General features: G+C 40.2%; 1 protein-coding gene across 1 annotated transcript; it reads left to right on the top strand.

Moving 5' to 3' along the window:
• Nucleotides 1-515: 515 nt before the first annotated feature.
• On the top strand, nucleotides 516-21,004 carry Afm (afamin). Its single transcript, XM_075942766.1, has 15 exons — nucleotides 516-642; nucleotides 3,179-3,215; nucleotides 3,422-3,554; nucleotides 4,308-4,519; nucleotides 5,358-5,490; nucleotides 6,283-6,380; nucleotides 6,990-7,119; nucleotides 11,814-12,028; nucleotides 13,509-13,641; nucleotides 15,355-15,452; nucleotides 16,280-16,412; nucleotides 17,597-17,826; nucleotides 18,812-18,944; nucleotides 20,102-20,159; nucleotides 20,872-21,004. The coding sequence occupies exons 1-14, from the start codon at nucleotides 555-557 to the stop codon at nucleotides 20,147-20,149; spliced, it is 1,821 nt and encodes a 606-aa protein (XP_075798881.1). The 5' UTR covers nucleotides 516-554; the 3' UTR covers nucleotides 20,150-20,159; nucleotides 20,872-21,004.
• The last annotated feature ends 357 nt before the right edge of the window (nucleotides 21,005-21,361 follow it).

The raw sequence follows: 21,361 nt of genomic DNA, 5'->3' as shown, positions 1-21,361 counted from the left end.
GAACCTGTACATTTGTGTATTCCCATGGAAACCAGAGGACAACTTCTGGTTTTGGTTCTCAGTGGCTTGAACACCATCAAATGGTGTAGACTGGCTGGCAGCAGAGTCTTGGGGACCTGCTCAGCTATCCTCTTCGGCACTGGGTGATTAGAAGTGGACACTAGCATGTCTGAGTTACGCAAGTTCTGGAGACTAAACTCAGGTTTTCTTACTTCCAGACAAGCACTTTATGGGCCGGGCCACCTTCAAGGCCCCAGAAACTTTTACAGTGTGTTTCCTTTTTAATGTGTTAGCTCCTCTTTTCCTCTTTCACCCATAAACTTTTTTGTTTTTCTTTTGGCAACTCGAGAAAAATTTTCTCCGAGTTAAACATAGCATAATTTCCCCCTAGTTAATAATTAGCAAGAAATTTGCGCCGTGACAAAAAAGTCTCTGCATTTCAGACATAGATTAGCTAGGTTACTTTTTAACAACTGTAAGGTCAAAGAATACGATAAAAAGTTGATTTTGCCACAGTCACATTATCTCCTGTGTGTGGCTTCTTTTTCTTGAACATGAAACATTTAAAATTTATAGGCTTTATTTTTTTCTTGTTCTCTTTGACTGAATCCCTAGTCCTTCCCACAAAGCCTCAGGATGTAGGTAAGGAATTATCTTGTATATCATTAGGGAAAGACTACATTGGGGGAATTACTTTTCCTTGGCCTTTTAAATTTTTAACTACTTGTGGTTTTAGTTTTTTCTCTCTTTTTTTCATGTATGTATACTGGTCAGTAATTTTAAACAACATACAGATTTTCATTTTTATTTCATATTATCCAGTCTGCAGGGTGTTTGGACTAAAAAAATGGACAGCAATTTATATAGGATAGAAAGTGTCTTTATATATAATTTGGACTTCAAAATATTAGTAATTTCTTGTGCCAGGTATATTTATTCTAACAGAAGAACAATAGATACAGTCAGTATATACACATACACATATATAAAAACTTGTATACAATCTTTAAAAAATATTTGGCTGTCCAGCATGTCTCCTAACTAGATGGCAAACACCTTCAGGGTATGTGAGAACCTTCCTGCTCCCTCCTTCGGCTCTCTGTTACACACCTACAGCAATAGACTATGCAAGGAGATGCCAATCTCGAGGAAAGGGTGATTTTCACATTGTTTTATGTCCAAATGGGGAAGCTTTGAAATTTTTTATCCAAAGGAAGGTCTTCTTAAATATTTCTGGCCAGAAAGATACATTCCTCTATCTTGTGTACATGAATGTAATTTGCTTTTTGTCAGTCCAGAAAACATACATATATATCGAATAAAATAGGAACTGTATGGGCTGAGCAGGTTATATATATATGTGTGTATTGAAAGTATATTTCTATATTATATATAATGTATGTAACACTGATTAATGAAAAATAGGCCATAAATTTGAAATAGAACAAGAAGGGGTAAATGGGAAGATTGGGAGGGGGAATGATTTAATAATATTATAATTTCAGAAAATAAATTTAAAAAATGAATGTAATCTCCACAAAACATCTAGCAGATCGCAGTGGTCCTGTGTCGTATCCTACTAGACAACCCACGAGGTACCTGGTAGTGAGGGCAGTCACAGGCTTGATGAGATGCCCGTTCTTGAGGTCCTCCTCTTCTTTCTCCACATAACAACCCATTTCAGATCCTGCTACTTTTGTCTATTTAATGGGTTTTATAACTATGTTTTCTTTCCTTTTTATTACTCCCAGCACAATTCAGGTCCCGCTGTTTTTTTTCAATAGAACAATTGCTACAGTCCCCTAATGATCTTACAATTATATTCCATCCAATTATTCTTCCTTCTTCCTACTTGACCAGTAGTTCTGATCACTTTCCATTTCTTGGACATTGAGGGAGGGTCCAGCACATAGGATGCTTCATTGCCTGGTGTTTAATGTATAAACATGATCATATTTCTATCTCATATAAAGATCTCAGTGGGCTACAACGGAAGCCCACATTTCTTGGTATACATGCAAGATCCTCATAATTTAAACTCTAAAAGAGACATCATTCTTCTTATGAAATGGATTGTGTGTCTCCAAATATGTCTCGAGGTTTCCTGCTGTTGTGTTTTTGCTCACATGTTTTCTCTACATTTAAGACCGGGACAGGCACCAAAGCTACAGAGAAACCCTGTCTCGAAAAACCAAATAAATAAATAAATAAATAAATAAATGACTTATGGTAGGAATATTTTAACACGTTTAATAAGGAATGTAAAAGTCACACACACACACACACACGCAACAAATATGAAACCTAATCACAGCTGAGTATGTATGCAGGAAATATAAAGTGAATTTTTTTATTTAAACTAAAACTGAGCAGATTTTAGATTTTCCAGTAGTGGTTTGCTGTTTCCATCTCATGTGTCTATCATTTATATATCATTTACAAGAGAAGTCACATGAAGATTAGTGGATCAGTAATGTCATCAAAGCAAGGTATGACAATAGGCTTGGTGCCAGCCAGGGTAGTTTTTAGTGCTAGTCATGTGACCGCTAGCTTTGCCCCAAATCACAGATTCCTTCTCAAATCACAGAATATTTATGTTTTCCACATGGACTACATTTTGCGGTGCTTGTCTTTTATAAAATATTGTTCTTGGCACTAGGAAACAATCAACAATGATCAATAAAGACACCTTTCTTGAACCTCGGTTTCCTGTGCACTCACATGACTGAAACCCAATTTAGAATATAAATATTCATCGTGAATGCTTTGTAATCCTTAAGCAAAGGACCAGAAAAGATTTAGGAGGAGTACCACATGAATTAAGACTGAAAAAGTATTTTAAAAATCACAAAATCACACTGGGAGAGTAAGATTCCCAGTCTTTTTTTTTTCTTTTTTCTTTTCTTTCTTTTTGGTTTTTCAAGACAGGGTTTCTCTGTAGCTTTGGTGCCTGTCCTGGAACTAGCTCTTGTAGACCAGGCTGGCCTCGAACTCCCAGAGATCCGCCTGCCTCTGCCTCCTGAGTGCTGCGATTAAAGGTGTGCGCCACCACCGTTCGGCCCATAAGTCTTTTATAGTTTCACACTTGAATAACCTGTAAAGCCATTTATTGGGAAAGTGTTAAAATATAAGGATATGGAATAACCTAACTATTCTTGCTTTTCAAATCCCTTCGAAGCTATCCAGAAATTCATCGAGGAGAACACAGCATACCTGTGAGTTGCTCTGGATTCCCTTTGGTTATGGGGCTTGCTCTACTGTTGTCTGACACATGCTAGGAAGGCAAATGCTTCTCAAAGATAATTGAATTAAATGGCAGCTGTATTAAGAGTAAATACATTATCCATTTCTATGAGCTATTTTTAGACCCAGCTAGAAATTCTGCAGAAGATCACTGTGTGTCCTCCGTGGACTGTTGCAGGACCATCATCGCGGTCGCCCAGTATGTACAGGAAGCATCCTTTGATGAGGTGGAAATGCTGGCGAAAGCCATGATGGCTTACAGGGATAGGTGCTTGGCTGATGGGACCCTTCCGGAGTGTTCAAAAACAGCAGTAAGTAAACTGCGTGGGATTCTTATCCAAACAAGGTCTGAGAATGGTGCTCTAGACACATAGAGTTTCCTGTGTAGTGGTGTGGGCTTACGATAGCTAGGAGAAGTGGCCAGAACAGCCCCAATGCAGAGAACAATCAAAAGTGGCATTATTAGATTGGATGCTTGAGACACTCAAGAGAAATGACTGGGCCAGCAGTCCTGAAAATGAGTTTTGCAGGACATCAGAGCATCTGGCTTCTCCATGAATGAGCATCTGGCTTCTCATCCCACTGCGGGCATTTTATATCATGGGATGAACAACGATAACCTCTATGAGGAAGAGCACAGTGTGGTTAATATCCTTAGGCATTTGTGGTCTCCTGTCTTCCTGTCACAGAATTAGGTAGCCAGCCTGTCCCAGACAGGGAATTTTAGAGGACACTTGAAATAAATATGCTTGAAGCTGAGACAAGGGAGAGCCTCCTCATTCCCAGAGACCACTTTCAACAAGCTTAAGGAACACATGGTGATGTCTATTCTAGAACTGAAATGTAAGCATTGAAGAAATAGGACCAGGATGCTTGCTACAGGATGAAGTTTCTTAAAGTGTGGGATGATCGCCCAAGGCCATAGATAAAACCATTCTGTAGATAATTGTTGAAACGATAACATTTACCCCAAAGATAGCACTGTCCTTTGCGTCCCCTGAGCCTCCTCAGGAGGTGGAAAAGCTTTGCCAGGACAGAACGTTGTCTTCTCCTCTGCTGTGCAGAATGAGGTCATCCAGGACATGATCTGTGCTGTGGAAGGACTGCCACAGAAGTACAATTGTTCTCACTGCTGCAGTAAAACCAGCGCTGCAAGGAGCCTCTGTTTCTTCTACAACAAGAAAGCTAACACAGGCTTTCTGCCCCCTTTCCCTACTCTGGATCCAGAAGAGAAATGCCAAGCTTACAAAAACAACAGTGGATCTTTTCTAAATCTGTAAGTTTAATTTTGGTATCCAAAGGATTTGTAGTATTGTTCTTGTTATCTATTTTCTTTTTTAGTTTTAAATTCTTGTTTTCCAACCATCTTCTGCTTTTCTCTATTTTTGCGTGTCTGGATTCATTGAGGAATAGACTAATTTATGAGGTCATTATTCAATGTTTATTGTGTTGGGATCTGTACTCAGTGAGACTGTAGCCATAGACCCTGCTCTTAAGACCCTTACATTAGCGCCCTCAATCCTCTGATGAGATGACCCTCAGCACAGAGGTGTAGACACAACATTTAACAGCTCAGACACATGAGGATGGAAGCGTTTTCTTCCCAAAAGCAGTTGTACGTTTTACCTTGGGAAGACTTAATTTCTTTGCAATAATGATTGCAGAAGGAAAGAATTATTTTTGTAAAGTTATTGTGCTTTGAAACAACCACAAGTTTGTTTGAATTTAAGGAGGTATAGTCGTTGAATCCTGGATGTGGCGTGTTTAGACGGCTATTGTTCTTTAATATGGTAGCGAGGCAGGCTTCCTATGTCAGAAGGAGGGAGGAGAGGAGAATACACACAGCTCAGTGCTCAGGATGAGAACTGCCAAAGTCTTCCCTAAGTTGGAGTTAGCAGCTCCGAGGCCGAGGGCTGGAAATGGCTGGTTCTGGTGACTCGGTCACACTGCTTTTCACTGAACTTTCCAGCAATAGTTGGCCTTTCTTAACCTTCCCTTCATTTTTACAACTCGTTTTTCTTGCCTTCTTCTCCCCACCCCTTCCTTTTCCTTGTCAATCATCCTTCTCCTTCTCCCTTTCCCTTCTCTCTTTTAAAAACCTTTGTGTTTTATAGCTATATGTATGAGGTTGCCAGGAGAAACCCCTTTGTCTTCTCCCCTGTTCTTCTAACTGTGGCTGCTCGGTTCGAGGCGGCGGCGGCCACGTGTTGTGAGGAGCAGGAGAAAGCCACCTGCTTTCAGGCCAAGGTGGGTACCACGCTTGTTTCATCAAGGGGATGAAAATGACCAACACCACAGCTCCAGATCTTTACTTAAAACTAAACATTACAGAAAGTATGTCTGCCATATTCAGTGTTATCTTACCACACTCACTGATGGTAAGTTCATTGGTCACCCACTGATAGAGTGCACCATTTACCCGAAGCCTATGAGAGACTTTCACCGATTGCCAGGGTTCCACTTTGGGTTTTGTTTTCCTTATAAATTGGAATAAAGCCCAAGTGCGGAAATGTTAGGGTAAATGCTGACATGGTGCCTCTTGTCCATGACAAACTTTCTTTTGGCTTTAATCATAAGATGGAATCATGCCAGTAGTGGCAGCCATGTTCAGGGGACAGGCTGCAACAAGCCTTCTCTTACCAAGTGCAATGCTATCATCAGGAACACTAGCTCTCCACTTTTATTTTATTTTTTTGTAACAGGTTCTTTTTTTTTTATTGAGAAAAGGAAAAAAAGTATCCGCTTCCTCCCAGCCTCCCCTTTCCCTCCCCCTCCTCCCACCCCTCTCCCCCTCCCCCAAGCTCCTCTCCCCCTCCCTCTCCAGTCCATAGAGCAGTCATAGCTCTCCACTTTTAATGTGCCATTAAAATCCACATTTTAAGATACACATTTCTCTCAACGTGGAAATTTACTAAGATAAAACTCCAAGTGTTTTCTGTAGCTGGAAATTTTCTAGAGTTGTTGATTTACATGTAATTAGAAACTATGAAAACAGTGAGATTTGGCTCTAATTTCAACAGAATTTTCTTTATCTTTCAGGCAACTCCTATCACACAATATTTAAAAGCATCCTCTTCTTACCAAGGAAATGTTTGTGGAGCCCTTAGAAAATTTGGACCCAAAGTCTTAAACTCTATGTGAGTTTCGTACTGTGTCTCTCGTATTTTCTTTCTTGTGGCACACAATTTTTTGGTTGTTGTTGTTTCTATTAAATAGCTGATGAGGTTTTTTGTAAACTTCCTGGGTCTTAAGGGTTTGGGAATGATGAGCCTACATAGATAGCTCAAAACAAGGTCTTTAAGGTAAAATGAGAAAAGACATAGGTTTGAGAGGTTGCTAAGGGAAAGGAAGTTGTTCTGAGATGCATTTTGGGAAGTGTGTGTGATGTTTTTTCTGTAACTGCCATGATTTCACATGCTATAGTGTGTGCGATATTTTTTCTATATCTGCCATCAGCTCACATGGTATGTTTGACTGTAGTAAATATGGGACAGAGACTTTCTCAGGTCATTTATAGTTGGAATCGAGAATTGGGGGTGGAGGTGGCAAAATGCCCAGCCTTCAACTTGCCAAGAGACCATAGAGACTATTACAATACCATCAGCAATTTGATAAGAGCATCTGTGCAAAAATCATGATATCAATTGTCTTTGATACTTATACAATTTGTGTTACATAAGAAAGGACCTTCTTCTTCATCTGTTGGCTATCAAATGATCTTAGTGGCCTATCAATGATCTTTCCAGAAACACTGCTGCATTCAGTAAAAAGTTCCCCAAGATTGGATTTAAGGACCTTACTTCTATCTTAGAAGATGTTTCTTCCATGTATGATGAGTGCTGTGAAGGGGATGTTGTGCAGTGTGTCCGAAGACAGGTAAATTTCTCTCAAAGAAGACAAGAAACTGATTATAATAGTTATTTTAACTTTATATTCTAATTATCACATGAAATTACTCATAGCTATGACATTCAGTGCAATATTGTGATGCACAATCTACAGTAAAATTTCTGAAATTATTTCTCCTATAGATCCAAAATTTTGTTTTGACCAACATCTCCCCAATTCTTGTACCCACCCTGTTGTAGGAGGCTATTTGTTCCTTCCCAGCTGCCCAGACTCAAAATAACCACAAAGAAACTCTATTAATTGAATCACATGTGGTCCAGTAGCTCTAGCTTCTCATCAGTTAGCTCTTCCATCTTAATTTAACCCATTTCTATTAAGGTGTGTATTACCACGAGGCTGTGGCTAACTGGATAAAGTTTTGGTGTCTGTCTCCAGTGTGGCTACATGGTTTCTCCTTGATTCTGCCTCCTTTCTCCCAGCATTCAGTTTAGTTTTCCACTCCTAGCTTGGCTCTGTCCTATCACAGGCCCCAGACAGCTTCTTTATTAACCAATGGTATTCACAGCATGCAGAGGGAAATCCCACATCACCACCCCAGCAGCATCTGGTATCCCTTAAAGTGTTTTTTTTAAGGAATATACCAGTAAACATATTGCTGCAGAGTTGGAATTGTCCACACACTTTAAAGGCAACATAATCTCATTAAAAATACATAGATTTAAAGTGTGTGCCCTGGGGCTTAAACACATGTCCTTATGCTTACAAGGAGAGTGCTTGATCACTGAGCCATCTCTCCAGCCCTCTGGCTGAAGTGTAACTCCCCACCTCTTCCCCTTTTTAGGGGAACTGTGTAAGGACTCAGTTGTCTTTAAGGGGCTGGCCACTGGGAGTTTGACCAGGATCCAGTGGGATATTTTTATCTCCCCCCCCACTTTATGGGGGAAACAAGGGTGGGAGGGTGTAATAGGTGTGCATTGTATGGAATTCCCAAATAATCAATAAAAATATTAAGTTGGAAAAAGTTTAAAAACTAAAACAAAACCTACAAATTTCTTCCTAGTTAAAATTAAGCTTTGTTGTGAAGGCTTTAATTATTTAAATAATTTCAATTTTAGGATTTGGGAAATATCTGCTTTAAATTAAGTAGGAGACAGAAAATGTCCTCCCATATTATTTTATTCTCAAATGTAACCCAATTAAAGGGATGTCACTCGTAATTTATTCTTGTAGCATTTGGTTGTTTATGGAAATGTGGGTTTAATAATGTTAAATCTAATATACTAAATTAGTATAATAATTTAAATTTTTATGGCTTGTAGTTGAAATTAAGGGATCATATTGTATTTCAAATTTCCTCCTCTTTAATGTCTTTATGGAGAAATGGAAGAAATTAAATTGTCATTCACTGAAAATAGAAATAAATTCTCAGGAACTTAAAGCGTGCTTTGCCTAGAACAATACTGGCTTCAGATGAGATATGGACACTGGAAATGTGGTATCAGCTCCTATTTCATTCTCTCCTTGGCCTTGGAACTCATCTTGTCCTTTGTCCTCAGTCCACCGGAAGCTTCCAGATAGGGGGATGTATTGAGTTCAATCAGGAGACCTGAAGTGCCCAGAGAGTGTGGGATAGTTTGAAGGTGCAGGGAGTCTGGAGAGAGGATTGGGAGCCATTGACTTTGAAAATTAGTCCTGTGTGACAAAGACAATCTGATCAATCCTTTTCTCAGACAATATAGTTTGGTCACATTCTTTCCCTTCCCCCAACCTGATCTTCACCACCTCCGGACCCATCCAACTTTATGTTCTTTATTTCTCTCAGAAATAAACAAAAACAAACAAAAGAAGCCAAAAGGCAATACCAAAACAAAATAAAAGGCACACACACTGATATATACACACCCCCCCCCACATGGATACACACACGCACACACACACACGCGCGCATGCACACACACACGTGCCTGCACACATGCACACACACACATGCATGCACACATGGAGTTCGTTTTGTGTTGACTAACAGCCACTCCTGAGCACGGGGCCTGCACACATGCACACACACACACGCATGCACACACGCGTTCGTTTTGTGTTGACGAACAGCCACTCCTGAGCACGGGGCCTGCACACATGCACACACACACATGCATGCACACATGGAGTTCGTTTTGTGTTGACGAACAGCCACTCCTGAGCACGGGGCCTGCTCTGGAGTGTGATTGATTCAGCTGGTGACACTTCACTGGAGAAAACTGATTTTTCTCTCTCCCAGAAAGTATGAGTTGCAAAAGCTTTTTGGTTAGGGCTGGGACTTTGTGCTCCCTTTCCCTACCTAGGTCTGGAAGCCTCTGTTTTCTTGGAGTCATTTACCGCCTTTGGCTCTTATAGTTTTCCTATTTCCTCTTCCACACAGAGCCATAAACCTTGAGAGGAAGGATCTGATAAGGACATCCCATTCAGGAGCCAGTGTTCCAAAGTCTCCCACTCTCTGCACGTTGGCCAGTAGTGAGTTTGTGTATTTGCCAACTATTGCAAGAAGGAGATTCTCTGATGAGGGTTGACTATGGTGCACTGACCTACGGGTATAACGATATGCCATTAGGAGTCGTTTCAATGCTATATTCATTTTTACCAAAACAAATATAGTTGCAGGTTTTCCTCTAGGCTCATGGCCTGTCTAGTCTCAGGTTCTTGGTCACATTATTTCTATTTTAATGAATAAAGCTTGCCTGAAGATCAGAGTGCAAAGCTAGCCACGCTAGTCAGCCATACATGTCAGGCAGTGATGGCACACACCCTTCATCCCAGCAGCCACACTAGTTAGCCATAGAGGTCAGGTGGTGGTGGTGCACACTTTTAATCCCAGAACTAGAGAGGAATATAAGGTAGGATGAGATGGGAACTCACTCTCTTTCAGTCTGAAGCTTTTGTAGAGGTCAGAGCTCCCTAGTGTCTTGGCTGCTTGCTTTTCTGATCTTCAGCTTGAGCTCCAACATCTGTCTCTGTGTGTTTATTATTGGTGATCCAGGTCACTTCAGTGGTGTCAGGTATGGGTTCCGTCTCATGGAGGGGGCCTTAAATCCAATAAAAAGTGGTTGGTTGCTCGCCTATCATCTGTGCCACTGTTGTACCAGTGTATCCTGCAGTCAGGTGACTTCTGTAGTTACGGGCTTTGTAACTGGGTGATATTGATGAATACGTTTCTCTCCTGGTAGAGTTCACGGTACCTTCCAGCACCATGAATACCAGTCAGTAAGGGGTGGATCCAGCTGGGCACTAGCTAGATTTCGCCATGCTCAATGGCAGAAGTAAATGGTGTCTTCAGGAATATGGCCATGGAAAGCAACCCACAGAACTGACAATAGCCTAGGTTTGGGGGAGATCTTTGGAACACCTTTGGCCAACATTTCAACAAGATGTAACCCGTTCATATTACTGGGGTTTTACTTGTTAGCCTAAGATGTCTAGTTGGGGCATTTTCTCCCTTGTTGTATGGTAGCCCCATTTAAATCCCTTTCATTCCTGTATAAATTTTAGGATACTTCTGTAGTAGTTGGTGTCACATGGATTTTTCAATAGGTCTTTAGTCTTAGTTGTCTCTTCCCATATTTTTTCCTCTCTTCCATCTTTCTCTTTCTGCCCTTCACCCTCCTCTTCATTGAATTCTCCTATTCTAGCTTCTCCTTTGTCCCCTTATAAGACTATAGTTGATTTGCCTTTCCTTTTAAGATCCCCTCCTTCCTTAAAAAGATTTATTTTATGTGTGTGTGTGTATGTGTGTGTGCATGTGCTTGCATGCATATATGCGTACCACATTTGTGCAAGTGCTTACATAACCCAGGGGGCTTTCGATCCTCTGGAACTGGAGTAACAGGCAGCTATGAGCCACCATGTGGTTGCTAGGAACAGAGCCTGGGTCCTCTGCAAGATCAGTCCATGTTCTTAACCTCTGATCTAGCCCTCTAGTCCCCAAACCAATATTTCATTCACTCATCAAATATCTGTGGGTTTTGCCACATCCTTGGAAAGATAGTTTTAGTTCCCAAGAGAACTAGATTAGATGAGATGTGTTGCTATGACCTCAGTGGCCACCAAAGAAAGCACAGACAACTCTCATGGGGTACAGCAATATTAGAAGATAAGGTACCAGTAAGACCAATGAGCTGTCAATGGGTAAAGATACTTGCTTTTAAGGCCAAGAATCTGAGTTTTGTCCCTAGGACCCATATGGTGGAAAGAACCAACGTCCACAAATTGTCCTCTGACTTCTATGTGTGTGCCATGACAGGCATGTGTGCCTACTTAGGGACTCAGTAGATAAATACAGTGATTTTAAAGAAGTAAAGATTTCAATGTGTCAGAGAAGTGGGGAGAAAGTATTTAAAACACTAATACTTAACAATGAATGTAAGTTTATGATAGAGCCCCCACCACCACTTTTTTTATGATTATAAGACCTAAAATCCTAAGGGAAGAAAAGTGTTGCACTAATGTGAAACTTCATGAATATTAAGCCAGTGTAGAATTTATGTGACTATTTTTTATCCAATCCGTTGATGGATGGGTGCTACCGTTATAGTAATGATTGGTTCTGTTGATAGGGTGGGTACTAATGTGATATTTAGGGTTGGCTTTCTTAAACAGCCATTCTTTTACGAAGAAGAAGCCAGTCTGGAAGAACATCTGAGTGTCAAACCTCTTGTCCTTATTCCATGCAGAGCCAGGTCATGAAACATATTTGTTCAAAACAAGATTTCATCTCGAATAAAATCAAAGAGTGCTGTGGAAAGGAAACAACAGAACGTGAAGCCTGCGTCATTAACACAAATAAAGAAGAGAAACCAGATGACTTATCTACCAGAGATCTCAGATTTACTGATGACGAAAATATATGTCAAGAACGAGATTCTAACCAGGACAGCTTCTTTACTGAGTACTATAACTCTCTATTGAAAGTTTAGAAGGCAAACTAAATTATCACATTTCTATTCTGGCTAATTTGGGTGGAGGGATTAGACACCATGTAATTCACTGGCATAAAACAATTTATAAAGATCATGGTTTGCAATTAGTTACACTGTTCAGTTGGAACAACAATGATATTGCAGTGATGGCTAATGTTTACTGAATGCTTTATATGTGCCATGCAATAGGCTAAATATCTAAATAATTCAGACTATTCATTTTAATTCTAAAATCTACATTTGATTGAATTGATAGAATAAGTACCATTGCCCCTGGTGTTTTGAATGAGCAAAATGAGAAATGATGGAGTTAAGTGGCTTGTTCAAGTTTCACAGGTAAAACCAACAGAGCAAGGAACTGACCCCAGGTTTCTGGTCTTAGGAAGTCATAGGCTAGACTGTCCAGCAATGTCACCCCACAGTTCCTAAGGGGAAGATTAGTGGACTATAAGCCACAGGACTAAATCTGAATCTTATTTGTCACTAGGGCAAGTTAAACTATCTACTTTATTTGCTGTTATTATTGATTTTTTAAAGTCAGTGCAAAGTGGTGGTTTTCATTCTGGAATGTTCATATTATAAGTTCCTGTACTTGGTTCCTATTCATCCCATTCTTCCATCGCCTCCTCCAGTATCGTCTGAACTCCATTTTCTGCCCACCGTCTTCCCCCACAATCCTTCTCCTTCTGCTTTTAAATCATGTGAATCTCATTGACCTCTGTTGAACTCTTCTAGTTCTCTCTCTCTCTCGCTCGCTCTCTCTCTCTCTCTCTCTCTCTCTCTCCACACTCTCTCTCTCTCTCTCTCTCTCTCTCTCTCTCTCTCTCTCTCTCTCTCTCTCTCTCTCTCTCTCTCTCTCTCTCTCTCTCTCACACACACACACACACACACACATTTAAATCTAGATTCTGTATTTACAGAAGCACACAGCACACAGTGTTTGTCCTTTGAGTCAGGCTAATTTCTCTTACAATAATGATCCTCAGTTCCCTCTATTCTCTTGCAAATGTCATGATTTTAATTTTTCCTTATGGATGAAGAAATGCCATTGTGTATATATCACATTTTCTTATTTATCTGCTTGTGATTCCATTTCTTAGCTATTGTGAGTAGCAGAGCAACTCAACACAGGTGTTCACACTTCTCTGAGGTCCATTGACTTAGAATCCTTCAGACACAACATAGTTTTGATACAACAGTATCATGTGTTGAGTTATTCTAAGAGTTATTTTTAAATAATTCCAACAATTTTATCCTCTCTGACAAGGAAAAAATGTTAGTCTGCAATATATTACAGAAATAATTTGTGTAAAATGTTCTATGAACAGATTAAATTCCAGATTTAGCTTTGACAGCAGACATGGTATTAGATCTTACTAGATTCATTGAAAGCAGAGTTGAGTCTTCTGTTCTTTCTGTGAGTTCTAACATAATAAATGTTTTGCGCAGGTTTCTTCATGAATACTCCAGGAGACATACTGACTTTTCTACAACAGAGCTTCTAAGAATTGCTAAAGTGTACAAGGATCTCCTGGGAGATTGTTGCAGCAGAGAAAACCCAGCAAGTTGCTACCGCGATGCAGTAGGTCCCGTTGATATAGATTCCAAAATCCAAAAATAGGGATCATTTTGTATTAAAACTTTCTGATTATAATTATACAATACATATACAATATATGTACTGTAGAATTATTATTATGCTAAATATTTTCTTTCATATTTCTTTTTCTGTATTTGCATATGTCTGAATATTATACTACATGGTGCTATATTTGTTTCCTCTTGTGGCCAAACAGCTAGCGACTTAAACAACAGAGATTTATTCTTCTGCCCAGAATGTCAGTGTATGAAATAGCAGTGTGGGGCTCAACTCAAGTGGTAAAGTGGCTGTGTTCCCTGCACAGGTCCCAGGGAGCAGAGCCTCCCAGCTCCTAGCCATAGAAAACCTTTCCCTCCCTAAGCTTGGCGCTCTGTCTCGCCTGCTCTTCCGCGGTGTGTGGGCCCTGGCATGTTTGGAGCGTGTCTGCAGTTCTGCACGTGATTCGTAGATGGGAATCTAGTCTACACATTTCCCTGAATATTTGTAGGATAGAGCATCAGTTGAGGGGGTAACGGGGTCAAAATATGCAGACTGCTGTTAACTTCTAGAAGATTTTTTCCCCTGAGTTGAGTCGCAGAGCAGTGTTAGCGTGTGTTTGCTTCAATATCGCCTTTGCCCGCATTTCGCATGCAGATCTGACTTCATAGATTCATGTGCAAAAAGTGGCTGTATTTTAGGTATTTGCTTGATTTTAAAAATTATATCAAAAATTTCCTATACAAAAAGTGGATATGATCAAAAGTTTATGAAATTTTCAGCTAAAAAAACTCATTTAAGTTTTGATATATTATTTTAAATTTTATATAAAAATTTGTTTTTGTTTGTTTCTTGTTTTCATTTTGAAAGGAATAACTTTCCATTTCTCTTCATGTACTTATAAAATATAACTCCATATATTAAAGAAGTATCTGGCAATTTTTCACAATTCCTTTGTTATATACTACTTTTGTTTTATTTTATATATTTCTTCCACATACTGTGAAAATCAGCGTATCATCACTTAAATCTAGGCAATGTAATAAGAAAAAAGTTTTATTTTATTTTATTTTTTTAAGAAAAAAGTTTTTTAGAATTGTCGTTTATGCTCTGACACCGTCATTAACAAGCTATTCTGCTGCTCATCTGAGGATGAATCACGGTACTAGGAAATTCTCACTTTTCAGTGGAGACACATTTGTCTCCCTGTGTCCATGGGTTGCAGTGCGGTTCTCTCTCATACCCCCATGAAAATGCTCAATTTATGCCGTGACAAAAATGTCCATATAATTGAAGACAACTATGGGAGGCTTTAAACATTAAACCTAGGGGACAGGAAAAGACACAAATGAAGCTAAAGACACCTACAATCTTCAACAGCAAAGTTATTAGCTGGGTCACCCTCAGAAAGCTGATTTCGTCCACAAGCTACATTCCTTTACTAACGATGCAGAGAACAGCTTCTCTGGCCATTCATAGATAAGGATCAAGTACAGATATTGCCAAGATAAAATTCAAATTTTGCCATGTAATTCCTAAATCTCTAAAAAGGATAAGATATTTGAACCACTTATCTGTGATTGAATAGTTAAAATTCTTTCTGTTTGGTGAAAAGTACATAGTAATTAGAGTTTGGATGTAATCTTTAAACAAGCTGACTTGCCACTTGGTCCAGTTTTAGATGAAATGCTTGCAATGACGATTGCTTTTAATTTCCAGGAGGATAAATTCAATGAGACGACTAAGAAAAGCGTTGCAATGGTTCAACAAGAATGCAAACACTTCCAGGAGCTGGATAAGGACGCCTTGAAACTCCAGTAGGTTGTCTGCATCACTGGGCTAACAAATAATCTTTCGAATATAGAATATTAGGTCAGTCCTTCAACTCCGAGAAGGAACAAGAACATAAAACTCAAGAATTCACACTGAGTCTTTATGTGAGTCCTTGAGCAGAAATGAGGCCACAGATGAAAGAAATGTTAGATTCTAGACACAGTGTTCCTGTAACGCTTTAGTATCTGTGAACTTAGGTTTCTCCCTCCAAATCAGGATTCCTGGATTCTGTCCTGTGTGAGAGGAGAATGGATAAAACTTCAGGTGGCTACTGTTTTCTGGGAAACCAATGATTAGCTTAGAATAACGGAATTACCAGTGGATTTGCTTAGCATTCTAATATTTACCCTTTTGGTGCTTTTATGAGAATTCAAGAATAATATGCAGTTCATTTAGATTTAAAAATAATGATAATGCTAGTATTGGATTTATTAAAGTTCAGCCTCTTCAATTCAAGTGTGATTTCATTATTCCTGTAAAGTTGTTGTTAGCTATGATGTCAACCTCAGTCCACTTAAGGTCCTTAGCTGTCTTTATCTTGTTCCTAACACGTTTGCCAAATGCTCCTTTTATATTTTTTACTTAAACAAACAACACCTATTATTTATCAACACAACCTATTTCAAGAACTTTACTTGCTGGCCAAGGCCATTACTGCCCAGGATGTTCTATACGGCCTGGGGAATCACAATATTTTGGTGCTGAATGTTCCTATCTCTCATGGGTTTTGTTGATTTAAAGTGCAGTAGCTATTTGAGGAAGAACAGTTATCTGCCATCATCCAGAACCAAAACGGTGTGTTTTCTTTCAGTTACCTTGTCAAGCTCACCAAGATAGCTCCCCAGCTCTCCATGGAAGAACTGAACTCCCTCAGTGAGGGAATGATGGCCGCGTTGACAACCTGCTGCACCCTAAGTGAAGAGTTTTCCTGCGTTGATGACTTGGTGAGTATGGCCCACGTACCTGATTCTTCTTTTTGTAGTTTGCGGTTCTTAAAGTGTCTCTAGACCATTGCCCCCCACTCCCTTTCAAATTCATGACCTCTTTTTCTTTAATTATTGTTGTTTCACACACACACACAAGGATAAATGTATAAATAAAACCTGATGAGTCTGTTCAGTGTTACTTGGATGCAATGCTTCTAGGTTTGATCATTTTTCATTAGTTAACTAATTAGGGAGACTCACCCCTGGGGAAGACTAATTCTTCCTCTCTCCCCAGATGTCAACTGCCTGTAAGTCTGGAGGAGGGGCCAACGAGATTTCACTCCCATCCACATTAACATGTCTACTGGGGTTCTGTCTACTGGGGTTCTGTCTATTATCTGTTCCTGTTTTTGAGACAATCTCCTGTCAAGTCTTAGCCAGCCTAGAATTTACTAATTAGACCAGGCTGCTCCCAAGTTGTGGTGATCCTCCTGCCTCTGACCCTTGGGTGCTGGGATTGCAGATTTGGTACTTGACTTTTCTTACCTGCTTCTTCCTCGTTGATTAATATGAGATCTCTACTCTTCTCTGTTGTTTTCAACGTTGTCCAAGTAAGAAAGATCACTTTCTTTTTTGGTCCACCATTTGAATTCCTGAATATCAGAAGAGAAGGTTCTAAGTCGTTTTCAAGGATTCTTCTTTTAGTTCTTATATATATGCTAGGCAGGCTACCCCTGCACTACACCCCAAACCAGAAACCCTGCCATTTTAAATAGTGTTACAGTGTTTGCACTTTACCCCCAAAGGAAGAGTTCAGAAAAAAAAAATGCTGCTTTGTGCCTAGTCTTTTCGGAATGGGGCGGAGAGTACCCAGGAGGGGAATATACCCAGAAACCATGTTTGCTTGTCACTTTGAAGTGGCTGTTCAAGAGTCCCTGTACACAGTAGAAACTTTGTGTATCTAACTTGAAAAAATTAATCTGTGGGTATTTAATTGCTATAGGTTGAATTTCTGTAGTATTGCCATTTAGCCTTTCAATTCTTGCAACACAGTACAACGGCACAGTCTCGCAAGTACCCATGTTTTCCTAAGCAAGGTTGCCAGTGATTTCAGTACTAGCTGTTCATCTACCCATATGTAGTTTTTTAAGTGTCCTTGGAGTTTTTAAATCGTATCCGCATTCCACTTCTCATGGATATAGGCAGAATTAGTTCTCGGAGATTTATGTGGCGTCAATGAAAATCGAACTATCAATCCCGCTGTGGACCACTGCTGCAGAGCCGACTTCGCCTTCAGAAGGCATTGCTTTTTGCATCTGGAAGCAGATACCACCTATGCGCTCCCATCCGTCTCTGCGCTTATACCAGCTTTGCGTGCAGACTGGTGTCAAGCTCATAAGGAGGACGAGGACCTTCAGAGTAAGAAACACAGGTACGAACTCCCTCGCAGCCCCTTCCTGCACCCCGAAGGTATATCTGACTCAGAAACATTCGTAGGAAGGCTAGGCTGATCCAATTTGTGTTGTGCAACAAACCGTTTAGTCTCCTAGCCACAAAACAAAATGGCGTATTTGCTACTATTGTTTATAAACAAACATCTAGCTTTCTTCTCTTACTGGAAATTTGGAGCGTCTTTCCACCAGGCTGGGATTTGGAAAGAAGGGTCAGGCAGTGAGCCAGAGAGCTACTGGACAGGTGCAAATGAAGTGGATTCTTTTTCCTTTTAGGAGAGGAAGATGTGAATACTTAAAAATGTTAGTACATTTATTTAGTAATTTGTGTATGCATGCGTGCACACACGAATGGGCACATTGCCACCGCACGCACCACCACGTACACAAGTTGAGAGGTCAGAGGACAGCTTGGAGTGGTTGATTTTTCTCCTTCCATCCTGTGGATCCTGGGACAGGACTCAGCTTGTCTGCCATGGTGGCAGGCACCTTTACCCAATGAGCTACTTCACCATCTCCCATGATAAGGAGTTTTGTCTTGAGAATTTCAGTGTTTTAAAACAGGAAAGACACAAAGGGGCAGGGATTTTCCTTTTATTCTCTCAGGTACTGTTTAAATGCCAAGAATAAAGACCCATGATTTTGGATGCAGACACTTGTCTGGACCAAGTGTAATAGAAACAGCATTAGCTGAGGGAAGAGAATCGATATAGACATGAATCTTCTAGAAGATCTACTATGTTCAATAAGGTCCACTTTTTTGTTTGTGACTATATAGTTTCCCAAGAGTCCATTCTATGAATTAGAAAGAAAGTTCCATAAGACCCTTGCAGAAATGGAATTTTTGAACTTTTACACTCATGAATTTGAACCTAGGACATGTGTGTTTCTATAACGAACACTTGGAAGAAGCAGGGTTGCAGAGAGGAGTCATTGACTGATTCTGTTGGGTGTCTGTGAGCGCAGGTTTATCATCAACTTAGTGAAGTGGATGCCAGAGATCACGGCTGAGGAGCGTCTGTGTTTGTTCACAAAGTTCAGTGCCACCCGGGAGAAGTGCAGCGACGTGCAGGAGCCCGAAGCCTGCTTCCGTTCAGAGGTTTGCTCTTTTCCCACTGAAATTCTATTGGTGTTTCAGGAAGGATGAACAAAATAGAATTTCCTACTGGTTCTTGCTCTTCTCTGTCAAGTCTGAGACCCTTGGGTTTGAGAGCACTTATTACCAAACTGAAGTTTAGATGTTCACAGTAGGAACTCCAGTGTAACAAAACCGTCAGGCAAACTTGGTTCCCATCCTTGCCGTCTTTTCTGTATATTTAGACAAAATTGCATCCGTCCTCTGTAAATAACTGTGCTAGACTTACACCATTGCTTCTAACTCCTCAACCCTCTCTTGTCATCAGTACAATGGAGTCAAAATGACTTGCCAAGGAATTCATTGCCAACTGAGAAAGGAGAAGGGCAATGATACTAGGAAAGGAAGGCTTTTAAGGTGGCTGCTTGCTCTTTCTGGATCTTTCCAAGGTCACTCAGTTGACAGCATTTGGAGAGTTGAGGGTAAGGAAGTGGGGGAGATCAGGGAGCTGGTTCTGCTCCTCTTACTACTGTGGCATCTGCAGAACCTGCCATGGTGAAACCCTGGTACCTGAGAGTGTCAGCCCCAGCTGGTGACTCTGGGGAGCATGAGATGAAATCTGTAACTTTCTTATTATTTCTTTCCCAGCAGCTCCTGGTGTATTTCGCAGCTATGCGCACTCATGCATGCTCATGCACACACATGCACACTCACGAACACTTGTAGGCACACACCTTAGACACATATTTCATCCTGCTTGAGAGTCTTCTACTTTGCTGAGTGACTTAATCTTTGAAAACACAATAAAAAATTATGATCTATATAAGTAAAAAGTTGATTAAAAGTAAAAGAAAAATATCAATTAAATTAAAAAAATTATGCGTTTGCTAAAATATTGTTTCTTTAGAGGACACTGACCTCCATCTAGCATTTGCCCAAGTGCATCCTTAAGGGCTGTCTAAAAAGATAGATGAATTCATTTGTAGGACATAAAAAGACTTCAGTGTCTTTACTCAAGGTTACTCGAAGAATGTTTTCTCTCTGTCTTCCTTCCCCCTCCCCCTTCTTGTGTGTGCATGATTTATATCTTCATTCAAAATTCAGATAAGTGTGCTTCCCTAAACTCGACTATCTCAAACTTTTCTTCCTATGATTTTATCTCTCTTTTTTTTTCCTCCCAGGGCTCAAATATTGGTAATGAAAGTGGAGCTGCTAATAAGAAAAGATAAAACACTAGAGGTAAACATTTCTATCTCAGTCAAATATTAAAGCTTGATGTGATACTTGGCTTCCATGGCTTAGTCCTTCCAGTGTGTCAAACATCTGTTTCTGACTTAGTCCATACACTAAGGAGCTTATAGTAGCCAGTTCAGGTCCTCATGTGTTTCTCTAGATGCCAGTTCTTATTTTCAGGGCAGGAATACTGCATCATGCCAGGACTGTTCAGGTTCTGAATAACCCAAAGGCCCCCAAGTCTCTGCTTTTCTGCATTCTTTTGTCTGAATCCGAAAAGAGAGACAGCTGAGTCCCTGGAAAGGTAACCCTGGTGAGGCAACACATTTCTGTAATCACAGCTCTTGGGATGCTCAGACAATAGGATGGCTGCAAGTTCTAGGCTGGCCTGGGCTACACCGTGAGCTCCAGGCTAGCCAGGACTGTAGAGGAACAGAATCTCAAAGGGCTAAGGTGGGGAAGGGGCAGAAAAGTGTCAACTTCTCAGGAAGAACTAGACAGACAACCTCTGTAACCTTCCAAAAGTCTCCTTTGAGAGTCTCATTGAAAATTGCTGTGCTGAGGCGTGGTTAACATCTCAACAGAGAGCCTTGTAAACAAACACATGTTTGTGATTTCAAAGAATATTCATAAAGGATGCTCCTTTCTTATTAAATATATGACTATTGCCTGAGTTCGGATTCTTTCACTGTATATATATATATATATTTCTTTTCAGCTGGTACACGTTCCCTCTCCATCCCATTACGAGGTTCAGCTCTGAAGAAGAATGGAATAGAAGATTCTATAACCCTTACTTGGATCATGTTACTACAAAAAGCAATAAAATGAAAGCATAACGTCACCTGTCAGACCAATGTCATCTGTCAACCTGATCACAAAATTAATCAGTTGTGTTGCAGTCGGCAAAGTGATTGCTGCATGTCCTAGTTTGGTTCCTGTTACTGTGACAGACACCAAAGACCGGAAGTGACTTGGGAAAGAAAAGGCTTATTTTACCTTAAAAGTCCTTCATCAAGGGAAGTCAAGGCAGAAACTAATAGAGACAGGAGCCTGGAGGCAGGAATTGAAGAAGAGGTCATGCAGGAACAGTCTTACTGTGTTACTCCCAGGCTCATATTCAGTTACCTTTATTATAGAGCCCAGGTCCATGTTTCAAATAATCAGACCACCCACAATGTTCTGGGTCCTTCTACAACAATTACCAA

Source organism: Microtus pennsylvanicus, chromosome 12 (genome assembly GCF_037038515.1).
Source record: "Microtus pennsylvanicus isolate mMicPen1 chromosome 12, mMicPen1.hap1, whole genome shotgun sequence".
In the NCBI taxonomy this organism is placed as follows: domain Eukaryota; kingdom Metazoa; phylum Chordata; class Mammalia; order Rodentia; family Cricetidae; genus Microtus; species Microtus pennsylvanicus.
Note: the sequence above shows the minus strand (reverse complement) of the source record. Positions and strands in the feature narration are given on the sequence as shown.

Coding starts and splice junctions, on each gene's coding strand:
- Afm (XM_075942766.1), top strand. CDS start 555: ATGAAACATTTAAAATTTATAGGCTTTATTTTTTTCTTGTTCTCTTTG. Junction 3,216..3,421: donor GAGGAGAACACAGCATACCT/GTGAGTTGCTCT, acceptor GGACTGTTGCAG/GACCATCATCGCGGTCGCCC. Junction 6,381..6,989: donor CCCAAAGTCTTAAACTCTAT/GTGAGTTTCGTA, acceptor TGATCTTTCCAG/AAACACTGCTGCATTCAGTA.